Source organism: Pogona vitticeps, chromosome 3 (assembly GCF_051106095.1).
Source record: "Pogona vitticeps strain Pit_001003342236 chromosome 3, PviZW2.1, whole genome shotgun sequence".
Classification (NCBI taxonomy): Eukaryota; Metazoa; Chordata; class Lepidosauria; order Squamata; family Agamidae; genus Pogona; species Pogona vitticeps.
The window spans coordinates 67567510-67581325 of record NC_135785.1 but is presented as its reverse complement, the minus strand read 5'-3'; the positions used below and the strand labels follow the sequence as shown (position 1 = coordinate 67581325).

The 13816-nt window shown below is 37.7% G+C and overlaps 1 protein-coding gene and 1 non-coding gene across 2 annotated transcripts in view; both read left to right on the top strand.

Moving 5' to 3' along the window:
• The window catches only part of EIF3A (eukaryotic translation initiation factor 3 subunit A), a 38925-nt gene that overhangs the window by 12671 nt on the left and 12438 nt on the right, over positions 1–13816 (top strand). The window contains exons 8-18 of the mRNA XM_072995483.2: positions 505–609; positions 1869–1967; positions 3695–3811; positions 4897–5082; positions 7888–8235; positions 8715–8819; positions 8910–9023; positions 9823–9945; positions 10768–10921; positions 11442–11626; positions 13015–13103. Coding sequence (XP_072851584.2) covers positions 505–609; positions 1869–1967; positions 3695–3811; positions 4897–5082; positions 7888–8235; positions 8715–8819; positions 8910–9023; positions 9823–9945; positions 10768–10921; positions 11442–11626; positions 13015–13103 — 1625 coding nt within the window. The remainder of the gene's footprint in view (positions 1–504; positions 610–1868; positions 1968–3694; positions 3812–4896; positions 5083–7887; positions 8236–8714; positions 8820–8909; positions 9024–9822; positions 9946–10767; positions 10922–11441; positions 11627–13014; positions 13104–13816) is intronic.
• On the top strand, positions 3398–3529 carry LOC140706267 (small nucleolar RNA SNORA19). The gene has a single exon (XR_012085907.2). It is a non-coding gene; the product is annotated as a small nucleolar RNA SNORA19 (small nucleolar RNA).

Here is a 13816-nt window from a genome sequence, read left to right as displayed (position 1 = left end):
TTTTTGTAGTTGGCATCGCTTTATTTACAAAATTTTATAAACGTACAGGGTTTTGTTTGTTTATTTGGGTCAGAGCAAGACAGCCTAATATCCTTGGTTGAAAGAAACAAGTACTGTAAAATGTGCGGAGTATATAATACCAGTGGAAGCTGAATGTTTCATTCATTACCTCACAGATGCTATTTTCTTCCTGCAATATCATTCCGATCCTTTAATGTTATCTACCTGCAAGGGGTGCACTTCATGCTTTTGATTTAATGATTTTTGTCTAGCAATTCCCAATAATACATGTTGTTACAGTGTGGCATTGCAGCTATTACAGCTTGTGGAGATATATGCTGTGTTACATTGGTTGCACATGAGAAGTATGTTTCTGTATTTCTTAGCCATTTATTTTGGCTATTTTAAGTTGCAGTCTTTATGTTTAAGCAAATCTGTTGGAATTAATTATTAGTCCTGCAGATTGTTTAGTTACGTTTTTTAAAAAAATATCCTGTCTCCTAGGTGAGATTTAATGTGGTACAGCACGTTGTTCCAGAAGTAAAGGAGCTTTATAACTGGCTTGAAGTAGATTTTCATCCCCTGAAGTTATGTGGTCGTGTATGCAAGGTACACATATATAAATATTCCATAGCAAATGTGATTTTTTAAAATGTTAAGCAGTTGTATGTTGATTATTTCTGTGAGATCTTCCTCCCTCCCTCCCTCCCTCAGTTCTTGATTGGAATTTCGGGGGAACTTTGTGAAATCTTTTACAGTACTAGTGAAGCTGCTGATGAAATGCTAACTCTTCTGAACATGTGCTTCATATACAAGTTTGTATCATGGACTAGCATTCCCATCTGTGTCTATTCATATTAGTCAAAATCCTATTGCTAACATAATAGAGTTGGTGTAAATCACAGCAGCGAATTATATCAAGTTGAGCCAGTACTGTATTTTCTGTTGTAGGCTCAGTCATGCAGATCATTGTGCATCTGCAAAAATGACTTCTTACCTTGTGATTGTTTGAGTGCCAAGATTTATACTGATTATGTTATGTTGGCATATGTAACTAATATGATTTTGGTCATTGTATTTAAACTCTGTAAATTTAAAATGGCCTGTTTGCATAAATTAAAAGCTGCCCCATAGTGGGTCCCCTATATTGGTACTTCATAAGAAAGAATAACAAGAAGTGTCTCAGTTTGAATTTTGTTTATTGAGGTGGTGTGTAAATCCGGTAAAAAGAATAACTTGACTGTTGCAGTGCAGTTCTGTGCATGTTTACTGAGAAGTATTTGGGATCATATATCTTAGCAAATTTGTTTAGTATTGTAATGTCAGTGGAAGTAATTCTTCTGCATTGTACTAACTGAGACATGTGTCATTGTAGTTTATATACCTGTGTGAGAGAAGGTACTTCTCATGTGTTAATAATACAGGAAGGTAAATTAACAGTGTGACAAACATAATCATTGTCAGTTATCTTCAAACAATATTTAACTTGATATATGCCTTGTTAAATATTGAAAAGGAGCACATTAACCATTGAATGTAATGTAAGGGCTTGGGAATATCTGAAGTTGAAAAAAGTATTTTAGATTATATTTCAGTTGTAGGAGCTTTGCCATGTATTTCTTAATGAATATATCTAATACATTGAATGTTTATACAAGTCACTGTAGTGTATCAAATAAAAAACTTACATTTCTTGACAGCAGACATTCTCATTTTATTGTAAATCAAAAAATGTATCTCTTATTTGGAAATTTTTATTAGAGTTAACATTTCTGACAAGTTATACCAGCTTTTGCAACTTTACTTCTGGGAAGTTTGATATTATAGTTTGTAGAAACCAGTTTGTCTGTATTTGTTGTTCTGTACAGGTTTTAAACTGGGTAAGAGACCAGTCTGAAAAGGAACCAGAACTGCAGCTGTATATTCCTCATCTGCAAAACAACACCATCCTTAGATTGCTTCAGCAGGTATTGTTATAAAACAAATACTTCGAAGTAGAATGTACTTTTACAGTAAATCTTCCTGAATTCTTCAGCTTTTTAATCAGTAAAGTGCTGTGAGATTTTTTCCCTTTATCTGTGTTAAATGTTAGTGAAACCTAAAGGATGGCCTTGTTTTAACTGTATTTCTATACAGGAGATCCTGACAGTCAGCCTTCTCTTGCTAATTGCTTAGGATATCAAGCAGCTTCGGGGGGGGGAGTAGTCTTGCTGTTGCTTAGGCTCCCCCAAAACTACCTTTCCCATAAAGCCCCACAAATCCCAGGAACCTTTGCAACACCCAGGAAGTAGTTTCCTATTTTTTGAAAAGGAAAATCATGCAGGTAGAGGCACCTATGTAGGTAAGAAAAGCCAGTCTGTAAACTTCTAGATTTTGGTTGTATCTCCCAGGTTTCTGGTTGTAGAAATTCATGGTGAAATCTGGGAATTGGAGTTCTGCAAATCTGAAAGCCCCTTCTCTGCTTTTTTCCTTAGTAAAGTAACGTAATTACACGGTTTTCCCTGTAATTAACATATGTTTTAGGCAGCATTAGGGAGTGTTTTGATAGCATTTTTGCCACTGTGGATAATGCCACAGTAATGAATGACTGCTACAAGCTGCTTTTGTAGCATATACAAGTGAACAAGGACATCTGCAAGCGGGATCTGAAGGCCTTAGGAATGGACATCAACAGATGGCAAACCCTGGCATCTGAGCATTCAGCCTGGAGGCAGGCAGTGCATCACGGCCTCTCCCAAATTGAAGAGATACTTGTCCAGCAGGCCGAGGCAAAGAGGCAGTCACGAAAGCAGCAAAATCAGGGAGCTAGGCGGGATACAGATTGTATTTGAGCCACACTACTCAGCCACACTAGAAGCTGTTCCAAGTCCTCCATACAGAGCAAGTTACTATAGTCTTTCGAGACTGAAGGATGCCTAACTAACAAGTGAACAACAGTGGGAGGGAATGTGGTTTGCCTTAAAAATCTCTCTTCCCCATCTATATGCTCATTATACTATTTCTACAGTCTTTCTACTTGCATATGGTTGCAAGCATAGGCTTTGTATATGGCTGCTGGCAAAGCTGAATAACCAAGCTTCCATGAAGCATTTGCAGCTAATATACACTTTTTTTGGAATTGTACATACGAAACAGTGAATATAGTTAAATTGTGTGAGGGTGCCTGCTGCCATGTTTATCCTTTTTCCATGTTTTGGGTGTATCAGTTACCTGAACAGTGCTTCTAACACATAATGGTAAATGGTATAAACTGATTAAGCAACTGTGTTGTATTCTGAACAACTTGTAGGAGATGATAGGCTTTATCTAGTTGTAGGGCTAAATATCTTATTATTGAAACCGTTCATGCTTTGCCTATGCAGATGTATTTCATTTAAAGGTGTTTAGGTTTTTCCTTGTGCACATAACATTGACCTGCTACTTTTGTATTAGTAAGCAGCGTTATTTCTCGTGTGCTAAATAAACTGCTGAAGGCTAATTAGCAGCTTTGCTGTATGTAGTGATTGCTGCCAGTCTCCTTCATACATAGCTGTTCCTCAGCAATGAACAGTTCATTTGAATAAATATTGACAGAAGGTACTAAATTTTCCATAAACATTAACATGGTTTCAGCTGTTGATTAAGTAGTCCAGAGTTCTTAATACTTCACCCATTTAATTGATTGAAAACAGTTGTATATTCATGTGTTATGCAGGTGGCTCAGATTTACCAAAGCATTGAATTTTCTCATCTCACTACTCTGGTTCCTTTTGTGGATGCTTTCCAACTGGAACGTGCAATAGTAGATGCGGCTAGACATTGCGATTTACAAGTAAGCACCACAGTGAAGTTACTGTTGTTTATATATACTCATGTCAATATCAACCTGACTTTTGCCCTTAAAACCTGACACTTCCTTTTGTGGAACAATTGCTTTTCTTTTCCAAGTTGACTGTTGGTGTACGAAAGCTACATTTCTGGCAATACTGCTAGAAGTGGGAGTCCCAACATTTATTTGATTGATCAGTTAATATGTGCTGCCTGTTAACTTGATGATAGATTCTTAAAACATTGCTTATAGTACAGTTGATTGACGGATACTGTACTACAGATGACAAGCTCTGTCTTAGAACAGACATTCTATTTATATGTAGGAAAAGTGAAATACCATTTATTAGATCGGACTTTAAAAGCTGGACAGGGGACAGATTGTATTTGTCTTCAGTGTGAAAAGGATTGTCTCTCTCTAATTGGCCTTCTCAGCCACACTAGACACTGTTCCAAGTCCTCTGTTCAGAGCATGTTACCATCGTCTCTCGAAACTGAAGGATGCCTAATCTAAAAGATGGGACTTTAAAATAGATTGTATCTTGTGTTTTAGAATCCCTTTTTTCTCTAGTTCAGTTTTATGTAGATATTTGTGATTTCATGAATGAAACTTCATGATTAACCATCTAAGATGTCTTTAGACAAGAGCTTTCCAGTAGAAGGGAAATCGTTTTCTTGTTTCATGTAGGTATTACTTTATCTTACACTTTATAATTTCATTTCAGAAGAACTCTTCAATTGTATATTGACCAGTATTTTTTGCACAGCTCTGAATCTTCACTGGGATGACTTATCTGTCAGCAGTAGATGAATAACTTAATAACTTCCTTCTTCAATTTCAGCATGCATGTGACTTTATTTTATCATGAGTCTTGCTGACCTCCAAATAGAAAAACAGCAGCTTACTGCTAGCATTGCCATCAGGATTTCAACAGGATGCTGGCCATACTATTACTTTCAGAGTTTAGTTGCAGTAGTATAAAAGGATAATAATTGATTGGGGAAAGTATATAAAAAAGAATAAAAATGTTCCACATGTCCTCGAGAATAAATAATGTACTGAATTTAATTTGCCTTTCATTTTAAAAGGTTCGTATTGATCATACCACACGAACATTGAGTTTTGGATCAGATTTGAATTACTGTACTCGGGAAGATGCTCCTCTTGGGCCTCAGTTGCAAAGCATGCCTTCGGAGCAGATTAGGAACCAATTGACAGCTATGTCTTCAGCCCTTGCTAAAGCACTTGAAGTGATTAAACCACCTCACTTGTTGGTAAGTTACAGCCTTTAGGTATACCTTCAAAGAATATTGATGCTTCTTGGGGCTCTTTAATGTACTTTTGTTGCCGTTATGTTCTGTCAAGTTGGAACTGACATACAGTGACCCTAACAGAGTTTCCAAGGTAAGTGAGATATTTAAGGAGTGGTTTTACCAGTTTTGCTCCCCTAGGCAGTTTCCATGGTGGAGCGAGGATTCAGACCCTATTCTCCAGAGTCCTAGTTCATCACTAGCCATTGCACCACACCAGAAGCCTTGTATATTTAGTCATGATTTAAAGTACTCCTTTTTTCCTCCATGGTATATTTAACTCCCATCTTGTTGAAATGCATCATTTTTAAAAGAAGAAATGGAGAAGATTTTATGAAGGAGATGTATGATGATTAAAAGAGAAGTGTTGGGTGCAGATATCATAATCTGAACCCATTGAACATTGTGTTATGCCAGTGAGGGCTGTTGTGAGTCATTTTGTCACTGAACTAAATTGAGAACACATTTCAGAATGCTTCAATATACTTTCTAAGTTGTTCAAAACTCTTATGAGACAGTTAACAGAGGTCTTCTTAAATCTTACAGTTCATATACTGCAAAGTAATTTTTGTATTGAATATATATTATAATAATAATTGAAAAGAGCAACTGTTATTAATCATCATACTTTATTTCTGAATATATTTCTTATTCTTATAATTACTTCAAAGGTATTGAATTTTTATTGTTACAAGTTCTGTTTCACTTTATTTCCTACATAACAGTTGCACCAAAATACAAGAAATGTCTTCATGAGCAATTGCACATTCAGTTATATAAAAAATTATCTGTAGAGCATATACAAAATGTTTTTTCCTCTTTAACCATAACCGTCCCTATCAGTTGTGACTCCTGAATAACAAAAGTAGTAGGGCTTTGTCACTAGCAGAGAGGAGAGAAAGGGACAAATGGCATGAAGTGTAATCAAGTTCTCTAGTTTATATTGTTTCTGGCACTGAGGCCTCTTTTTTCTCTGTTCAGCTGATTAAGAGGAATATTTGAAGGAATAAAGCAATTGAAAGATGCCTTGTTGGAGAAATACATTTTCTTTTCAATGTGACATTTTAGCTTCAGTTCTGACATGACAGTTTTTTACTTTTAAACAAAAAACTCTTCAGAGAAACATTGGAGAGAGAGAGAGAGAGAGAGAGTATCTATGCTGAGTCTTATGTAAGTAGGGTTTTTAGAAGTTTTGCATACTGATAAAAAGTACTGATCCCATTTTGAGGTTTCTCAATGTGTATAATCTAGCATGAATTCCCACATGTTCTCTATTAATTCCACAGAGAAATTTACCAGACATTTAAAAAATTATGTTTGCATTCCTCGTCACTTCTAGATACTAATGTATGGGTTTTTCTGGGTATGAGAACCCTGCTATCTCCTAGTATACTTGTCACTTTTGTATTGTAATTTAACCCGGACAAGACGGAGGTCTTGAGGGTGGGTGGGCCTTCCGTCAGTGGTATAGGTAACTCCCTTTCTTTCGGGGGGACGACCCTTGCCGCAAAGAATGAGGTCCGCAGCTTGGGGGTACATCTGGACCCGCCGCTAACCATGGAAACCCAGGTGGCGTCCGTGGTCCGCTCCGCCTATTTTCATCTATGACAGATTGCCCAGCTGCATCCATATCTTGATCGGGGGGCCCTCACTATAGTCCATGCGCTCGTAATCTCGAGATTAGACCATTGTAACGCATTCTACATGGAGCTGCCTTCGAGGCTGACGCGGAAACTTCAGATGGTCCAGAATGCGGCAGCCAGGCTCCTTAGTGGGGTGAGAAAACACCAACATATCTCCCCTACTCTGGCTGCTCTGCACTGGTTGCCCATCCGTTTCCGCGTCGACTTCAAAGTGCTAATGATCACTTATAAAGCCCTAAACGGTTTGGGACCTCAATATTTGGCAGATCGTCTTCTTCCACCCAGATCTACCCGAATCACCCATCATTGCCAGCAGGGACGGCTGAGGGGTCTGACGCCGAGAGAGGCTCGGAAGGAAAAAACTAGAAACCGGGCCTTCTCGGCAGTGGCCCCTCGGCTGTGAAATGCCCTCCCAACAGAAATTCGGCTGGCACCCTCGCTGGGTGTTTTTAAAAGCCAGTTAAAAACTTGGCTATTTAAGCAGGCCTTCCCTCCAGTCAGCTAAGTCTTTTTTTTTCTCCTCTTATTCTATCCCATTTTGGTACTCCTTTTTTAAATTAATTGCCTTAATTAATATTGTAATTGTATTTTTACATTTTTTATATTGATCTATTTTATGCTGTAAGCCGCCCCGAGTAGACGTGGTCTAGAGGGGTGGGGTAAAAATTTAATAAATAAACAAATAAACAAATAAACTGACAGATTTATTGCAGTATGTTCCAGTTTCTTCGAAGTCACAATTTTTGATGTTGCCGTCTTAAATAAATGTTGAAGTATTTCTTTGTTCTGGGATATTATAACTATTTAATTTGTCGTAATAATCAGCCATGGTTTTGTGCTATCAAGTCAGAACCAACTTATAGTGATCCTAATAGTGCTTCCAAAGTGAGATATTTAAGGAGTGGTTTTACCAGTTCCACTTCCTTAGTGAATTTCTGTGGCCAAGTGAAGATTCAGACCCTGGTCTCCACAGAGTCCTACTCCATCACTCTATCCACTACATCACACTGGGTACCTATTCAGCCATGAGTACATCACAAAAAACTGCTTTAGTAGTTCTGTGGTTTTATTTCTCCTGACATTTGCATTTTACAGAGTATAATATTGTGCCTCTCATTTTATATAGCTAGAGAAGGAAGAGCAACACCAACAGGCTGTTACAGCTTACTTAAAAAATTCAAGGAAAGAACATCTGCGTATTCTTGCTCGCCGGCAAACTATTGAGGAAAGGAAAGAACGTCTTGAAAGTCTGAACATTCAGCGTGAAAAAGAAGAGTTAGAACAGCGTGAAGCTGAACTCCAAAAGGTTCGCAAAGCTGAAGAGGAGAGATTGCGGCAGGAAGCAAAAGAGCGAGAAAAAGAGCGCATTCTTCAGGAACATGAGCAAATCAAAAAGAAAACTGTTCGTGAACGTTTGGAGCAGATCAAGAAAACTGAGCTGGGAGCAAAGGCCTTCAAAGATATTGATATTGAAGTAAGAAACATGTTCCTTTTCTCTGTGGGCTTTTTAGCCATTTTTATTTGTTATCAGAGACAGTGGAAATTCTTTGTGTTGCTCTCATTCATATTAACGGAACAAGAAAGAACTGGCTAGGCATTTCTATATCTGATTGGCTGCAGCTGGCACATTAGTTCTTACTTGGTGAAAGTAACTTCAAGCCATCAGTGCTCCTTAGGTATTCGTAGTCAAGAGTGAAAGCATGCCTAGTCTAAAAACCTGATTTATGAGTGAATGGTCAATCCCAGTTGAACAATCATACACCTTTATCTTGTCTTGAATGACCATCCTAAGTTTAACAGTTTTTCCTAAACTTATTGGAATAAATGTAGTCAGTTTCTGAATATTAAAAGATTTCAAAAATGCTCCAAAGGACTGAGAAAAAAGTAGATTTTCATCCAATGGGAAGTTGTGGAATATTTCAAAACAGGATTAACAGGATTGTTTGATTGCAGGATCTTGAAGAATTGGACCCAGATTTCATTATGGCAAAACAAGTTGAACAGCTGGAAAAAGAAAAAAAAGAACTCCAAGAACGTTTGAAGAATCAGGAGAAAAAGGTATAAGAAAAAGATAATACGTTTTTCTAATAAAGATTTTTCCCCCTTTCCACTTCAGTTAGAAAAATGAACATTTTCAATTTTATTTAGATTGACTATTTTGAACGAGCAAAACGTTTAGAAGAAATTCCATTGATTAAGAGTGCCTATGAAGAGCAAAGAATCAGAGATATGGATCTTTGGGAACAGCAAGAAGAAGAAAGGGTAAGGTATTTGGAAGAAATTGGTATAAAAGTAATTTTGTTCATTTTTTTCCTCTCCATTTGTTTTTAAAGTAAGATTCAGCTTATTGTAATTCTTTTTATAGGCAGTGTATTTAATAATCTTTTTGAGGGCAAAAGTTATTGTATATGTGGTAATGAATAATGAACGGTGTTTAGAAACATAGCTATCAAATAATTCCAGTCTTTGCTACTTACGAGTTTTGCAGTCAGAGAACAAGTTTTTAACTGGAAAATTATGTAATTGATGCAGAGTAGAAATTGGGATATTTGTATTTGTATATGAATATCCCTAATGCAGCTGGACCCAACAAGGGTTTGGCTGCCAGAACCAGAACGTCCACTCACATGTCCTGCGCAGCATCGGTTCCACTCATCCTGACAATGGCGCCTGGAGCTCTGCTGACTTCATGCTTAGCTGACCACTCAGCAACCATGCGGGGAGACTTGTCCTCCTGCCTGGAGTGGCCAGCTGAGCAGGAAGAGAGTGGAGTTCCGGGTGCCATTGGCAGGACGGGCAGGACTGAGGCTGTGGCAGGGCGCATCAGTTACTGTAATTAAGGCTTGCTTTGCAAACTGTCATATTTCTTCATATTACTGTGTAACAAATACAGTAATAGGCTCACTGTTGTTTTCTTCAGTTTTTAACTGGCTTGGCTGATTTTAGCTAGTACTGTTATCTAAACAAGAAAGAAAAAGGGTTTGAGGCCTATTAAAAACATTCAAAACATAAGTCGTACAGATCAGTCTGATGTTGACTTGGTTTTTTGCATATATTTCAGATCACAAATATGCAGATGGAACGAGAAAAGGCCCTTGAACATAAGAAAAGGTTGTCAAGGATGGTAGAGGACCGTCATACATTTATAACTAAGCTCAAAACAGCAAGACGATCTGTTTATGAGGTAAATCAGATTTTTCTGTTGTTCACACTTGCACATGTAGGATTGTGCCTGTTTGATTATAGCAGTGATCTCCAAGCTTTTCACACAGAGCGCCACATAATATACTTGTGGTATTTTCAAGGGCTGAAGAAGAGCGCGCATATGCACGCAGACACAGAGGCATGGGCTGGATAAAAAGGCCATGCAGGCTGGATGTAGCCCGAGGGCCATAATTTGGAAACCCCTGGATTATAGGATAGAACTTCATAAAAACAGAATGTGAAACTACATGTGCAATGCACTTATTTATTGTAATGTTTGTGCAAATTTGAAAGACAAGGCTACTATATTCTTACCACTACCACATAAGGCTATTCATAGCATGTTAGTTTCTTAAAAGCCTCCACATGTGTACAGAGGTCCATAGCATCTGACCATGCTTTGCTATGTAACTGCTACTTTATATTTGTATGTTGGTGCAATAATATATATATAATATTTATCTTTCTGTTTGGCCAATGACCAGCTTCCCATGTAAATAGAGCTTCTTGTGTGTTGACTTATGAATGAGCTGACAGGCTGTAGTCCTCTGACTGTCATATATATGGATAAAAATGTGGATTCATTGAGCTCCATGGTATTTTCTGATCCCATTGGAATTCTAGTGTATTGGATGTTAATAAGGGATTTAGGATTAGAGGAAGCGTTAAATGTACAAATCTTGTCCGAGTGTCCAGGTATTTCAAGGCCCATGTCTGACCACTGGTCTGTCAGTTCTTTTACTATCTCTGGAGTTCACTGTTAGTATTACCGTTCATGTGTACATGTATACATGTGTTATAGGAAAAACTTAAACAGTTCGAAGAAAGACTAGCAGAGGAAAAGCATAACCGTTTAGAGGAACGCAAGAGACAGCGCAAAGAGGAAAGGCGCATTGCTTATTATCAGGAGAAAGAGGAGGAAGAACAACGATTGCGAGAGGAAAAGTTGCTTAAAGGTACATAATGGGAGCCTCTTAATGAAAGCATATGCTGATGTTTCATTCTTAATTGTATAGTCTTATGTTCCCAAATTCCCGCCAACCTAGCGGTTCGAAAGCATGCAAATGCGAGTAGATAAATAGGGACCACCTCGGCGTTCCGTTTCTAAGTCGCACTGGCCATGTGACCATGGAAGATTGTCTTCGGACAAAATGCTGGCTCTATGTCTTGGAAACAGAGATGAGCACTGCCCCCTAGAGTCGAACACAACTGGACAAAAAATTGTCAAGGGGAACCTTTACCTTTATGTTCCCAAATAAGACTCCTCATCCCAAATAGTGGATGAGGAGCTTTTCTCCTCTGAGGTATGCTGTGACTGTAACCAGTAGAACTGGGTTTACTGAGCCTGAAAATAATAGTAGATTTTACTTGCACAAAATGTTGTTTGTAAAGAGTGAAAAAATGTGGGGAAGTAGTTAGCTTTTCAAAGCCAATATAGAATGATGCTTTATATATCTACTTAAATTATTTGAACAGAACAAGAAGAAAAAGAACGTGCTGAACGTGAAAAACGTGAGCAAGAAATGCGTGAATATCAGGAACGTGTCAGAAAATTAGAAGAGGTGGAGAGAAAGAAGCGGCAAAGAGAACTGGAGATTGAAGAGAGAGAACGTCGCCGAGAAGAAGAGAGGAGACATCTTGATGATCCACTGTCAAGGAAGGTAAATGCCTTCCTTGTGTGAAGGGGAAAAATGCAGTCAAGTCCTCAGATGTAAATTATGGCAAAAAATTAAAAGTCTGTTTACCTTTTCTGTATTTGTTTTAAAAGTATATAGATACAAGCAAACATTTGAAATTGTGTTAGGATTTCTGAACTATGATACAGTGGTGCCTCGCTTGACGAAGTTAATTCGTTCCAGCGAAATCACTGTAGAGTGAAAACGTCATAAAGCGAAATAAAAAAGCCCATTGAAATGCATTGAAAACCATTCAATGTGTTCCAATGGGCTGAATAACTCACCATCCAGCGAAGATCCTCCATAGGGGCAGCCATTTTCGGTGCCTGTAAAGTGAGGAATCCGTCCCAAAACACAGCAGGGATCCATTTTGTGCAGCCGGCTGCCATTTTGAAAACCGGACAATCAGCTGTTTTGATCATCGTAATGGGAAGAATCGGTTCCCGAAGCAGGGAACCGATCGTCGCAAAGCAAAAAAAAAAAAAAAAAAAAAAAAAAAAAAAAAAAACACCATTAAAACATAGTTTTGCAATCGCAAAAACATCGTCATGAAGTGGATTCGTCGTTATACGGGGTAATCGTTAAGCGGGGCACGACTGTACATGTACTGTTCTTGGCATATTTGCCACTTGTTTTCTTGCCCATATAATCAATAATGTCATCACTGGACTAAAATTTTAAAAATATTTATAAATAAATAGATTTGTAAGTGTTCGTATGCATATGATACTGCCATTATAGTGACAAGGCCTTTACCATCTTTGAAAAACTAGATGTTTAGGATCAGTTATTAGTTCAAAACAAATATTACAAAGTTCAGAGCTGTTTAAAAAATATTTAAAATTATAAAGGTAACCAAGACACTCTACAAGGTGGTTATTGAGTTACAAAACTAGTTAGGCACCTAACAGAAGCAAATCTGAAAAATATTTTGCCAAATGCTGTGAACCATTGTGTAGGAAACTAGTTCTGTAATAGACCAATGGTGGAACTGAATCTATTGAAAGTGAAAAAAAATTAGTTTAGCTTCTTCCAGTCACAATAAGTGAATCTTTAAATAAATGGTGAAAGCTAATACTGGCATGTATTTGAAGGAACAAAACTAGGATGAAAGCACAAATTTCCAGGGATGAAAAGAAAGGGACAAGATCAGTTCAAAACATAAAAATCTCTAGTTGCATCAGTTGGATGGATGGCCGAACTGAAAAATCTCCCAAATATTAAAATTGGATGTTGGAAATTTTCTTAAAGTCAGGTGTGGATGTTACAGTTGTGCTATTATAATGTATGGAAGTGAAAACATGAATCATATCCAGTTGCATAATGGCTTGTAAGGTTTGTTTGCTTTTTAAAAAACTTTTCTTTAAATGTAGGAATCCCGTTGGGGTGATCGAGATGGTGAAAGTACCTGGAGAAGAAGTGCTGAACCGGAGTCAGAATGGAGACGCCCAGCGCCTGAAAGGTAATTATTACAATAAAGTTTAAAGTAGTTAATATTTTCCCCAATATTTGGGTGCCTTGTGTAAGAATGCAACAGACTTTAAAACACCGTTGTTAGTGGTAAGAAGACAGGAGGGCCTGGCATGCTCTGGTCCATGGGGTCACGAAGAGTCGGACATGACTTAACAACTAAACATCAACAAAAGTGATAAGAACTGTTTAGGTGACAGTTTGTGCAATGCCGGATCCAGTTGTTTATACATTCAAAATCAAATTGTTCTGTGTTTGAAATAGTTTTTTTCAACCCAAATTAAATGTCTAGCATACATTTTCATTCTAAACTAGGCTGGTGGCAGGGTGAAACACACTTGTGGAAATCAGTCGCTTTTATCTCTCAACTTCCCCATTCTCTTTTCTCTCTTTGGTATTTAATTGCATAGTCTAAAGATTATTATACTTTTTTGTTATCTTGAGATACTGAGAAATCACTTATTCATGTTCTTGATGCTTTACAAATGTTTCTTAATTTCAAGTATATTCCTCTGACCTTCTGCTCAGCCTCTATGGGGCTCTTGATTGAGATTGGTGGATGTTGGGGTTCTAGTAAAAAGAATAATCCCAGAAGCTTGGCCCATCTTTCCTTTATGGTAGAGATTAATATACAGAGCACGGACACAAGATTAGTGTTTGGTGCTTCTGTGCACATATGTTCTAGGATCTGCAAAGGGAAAGCCA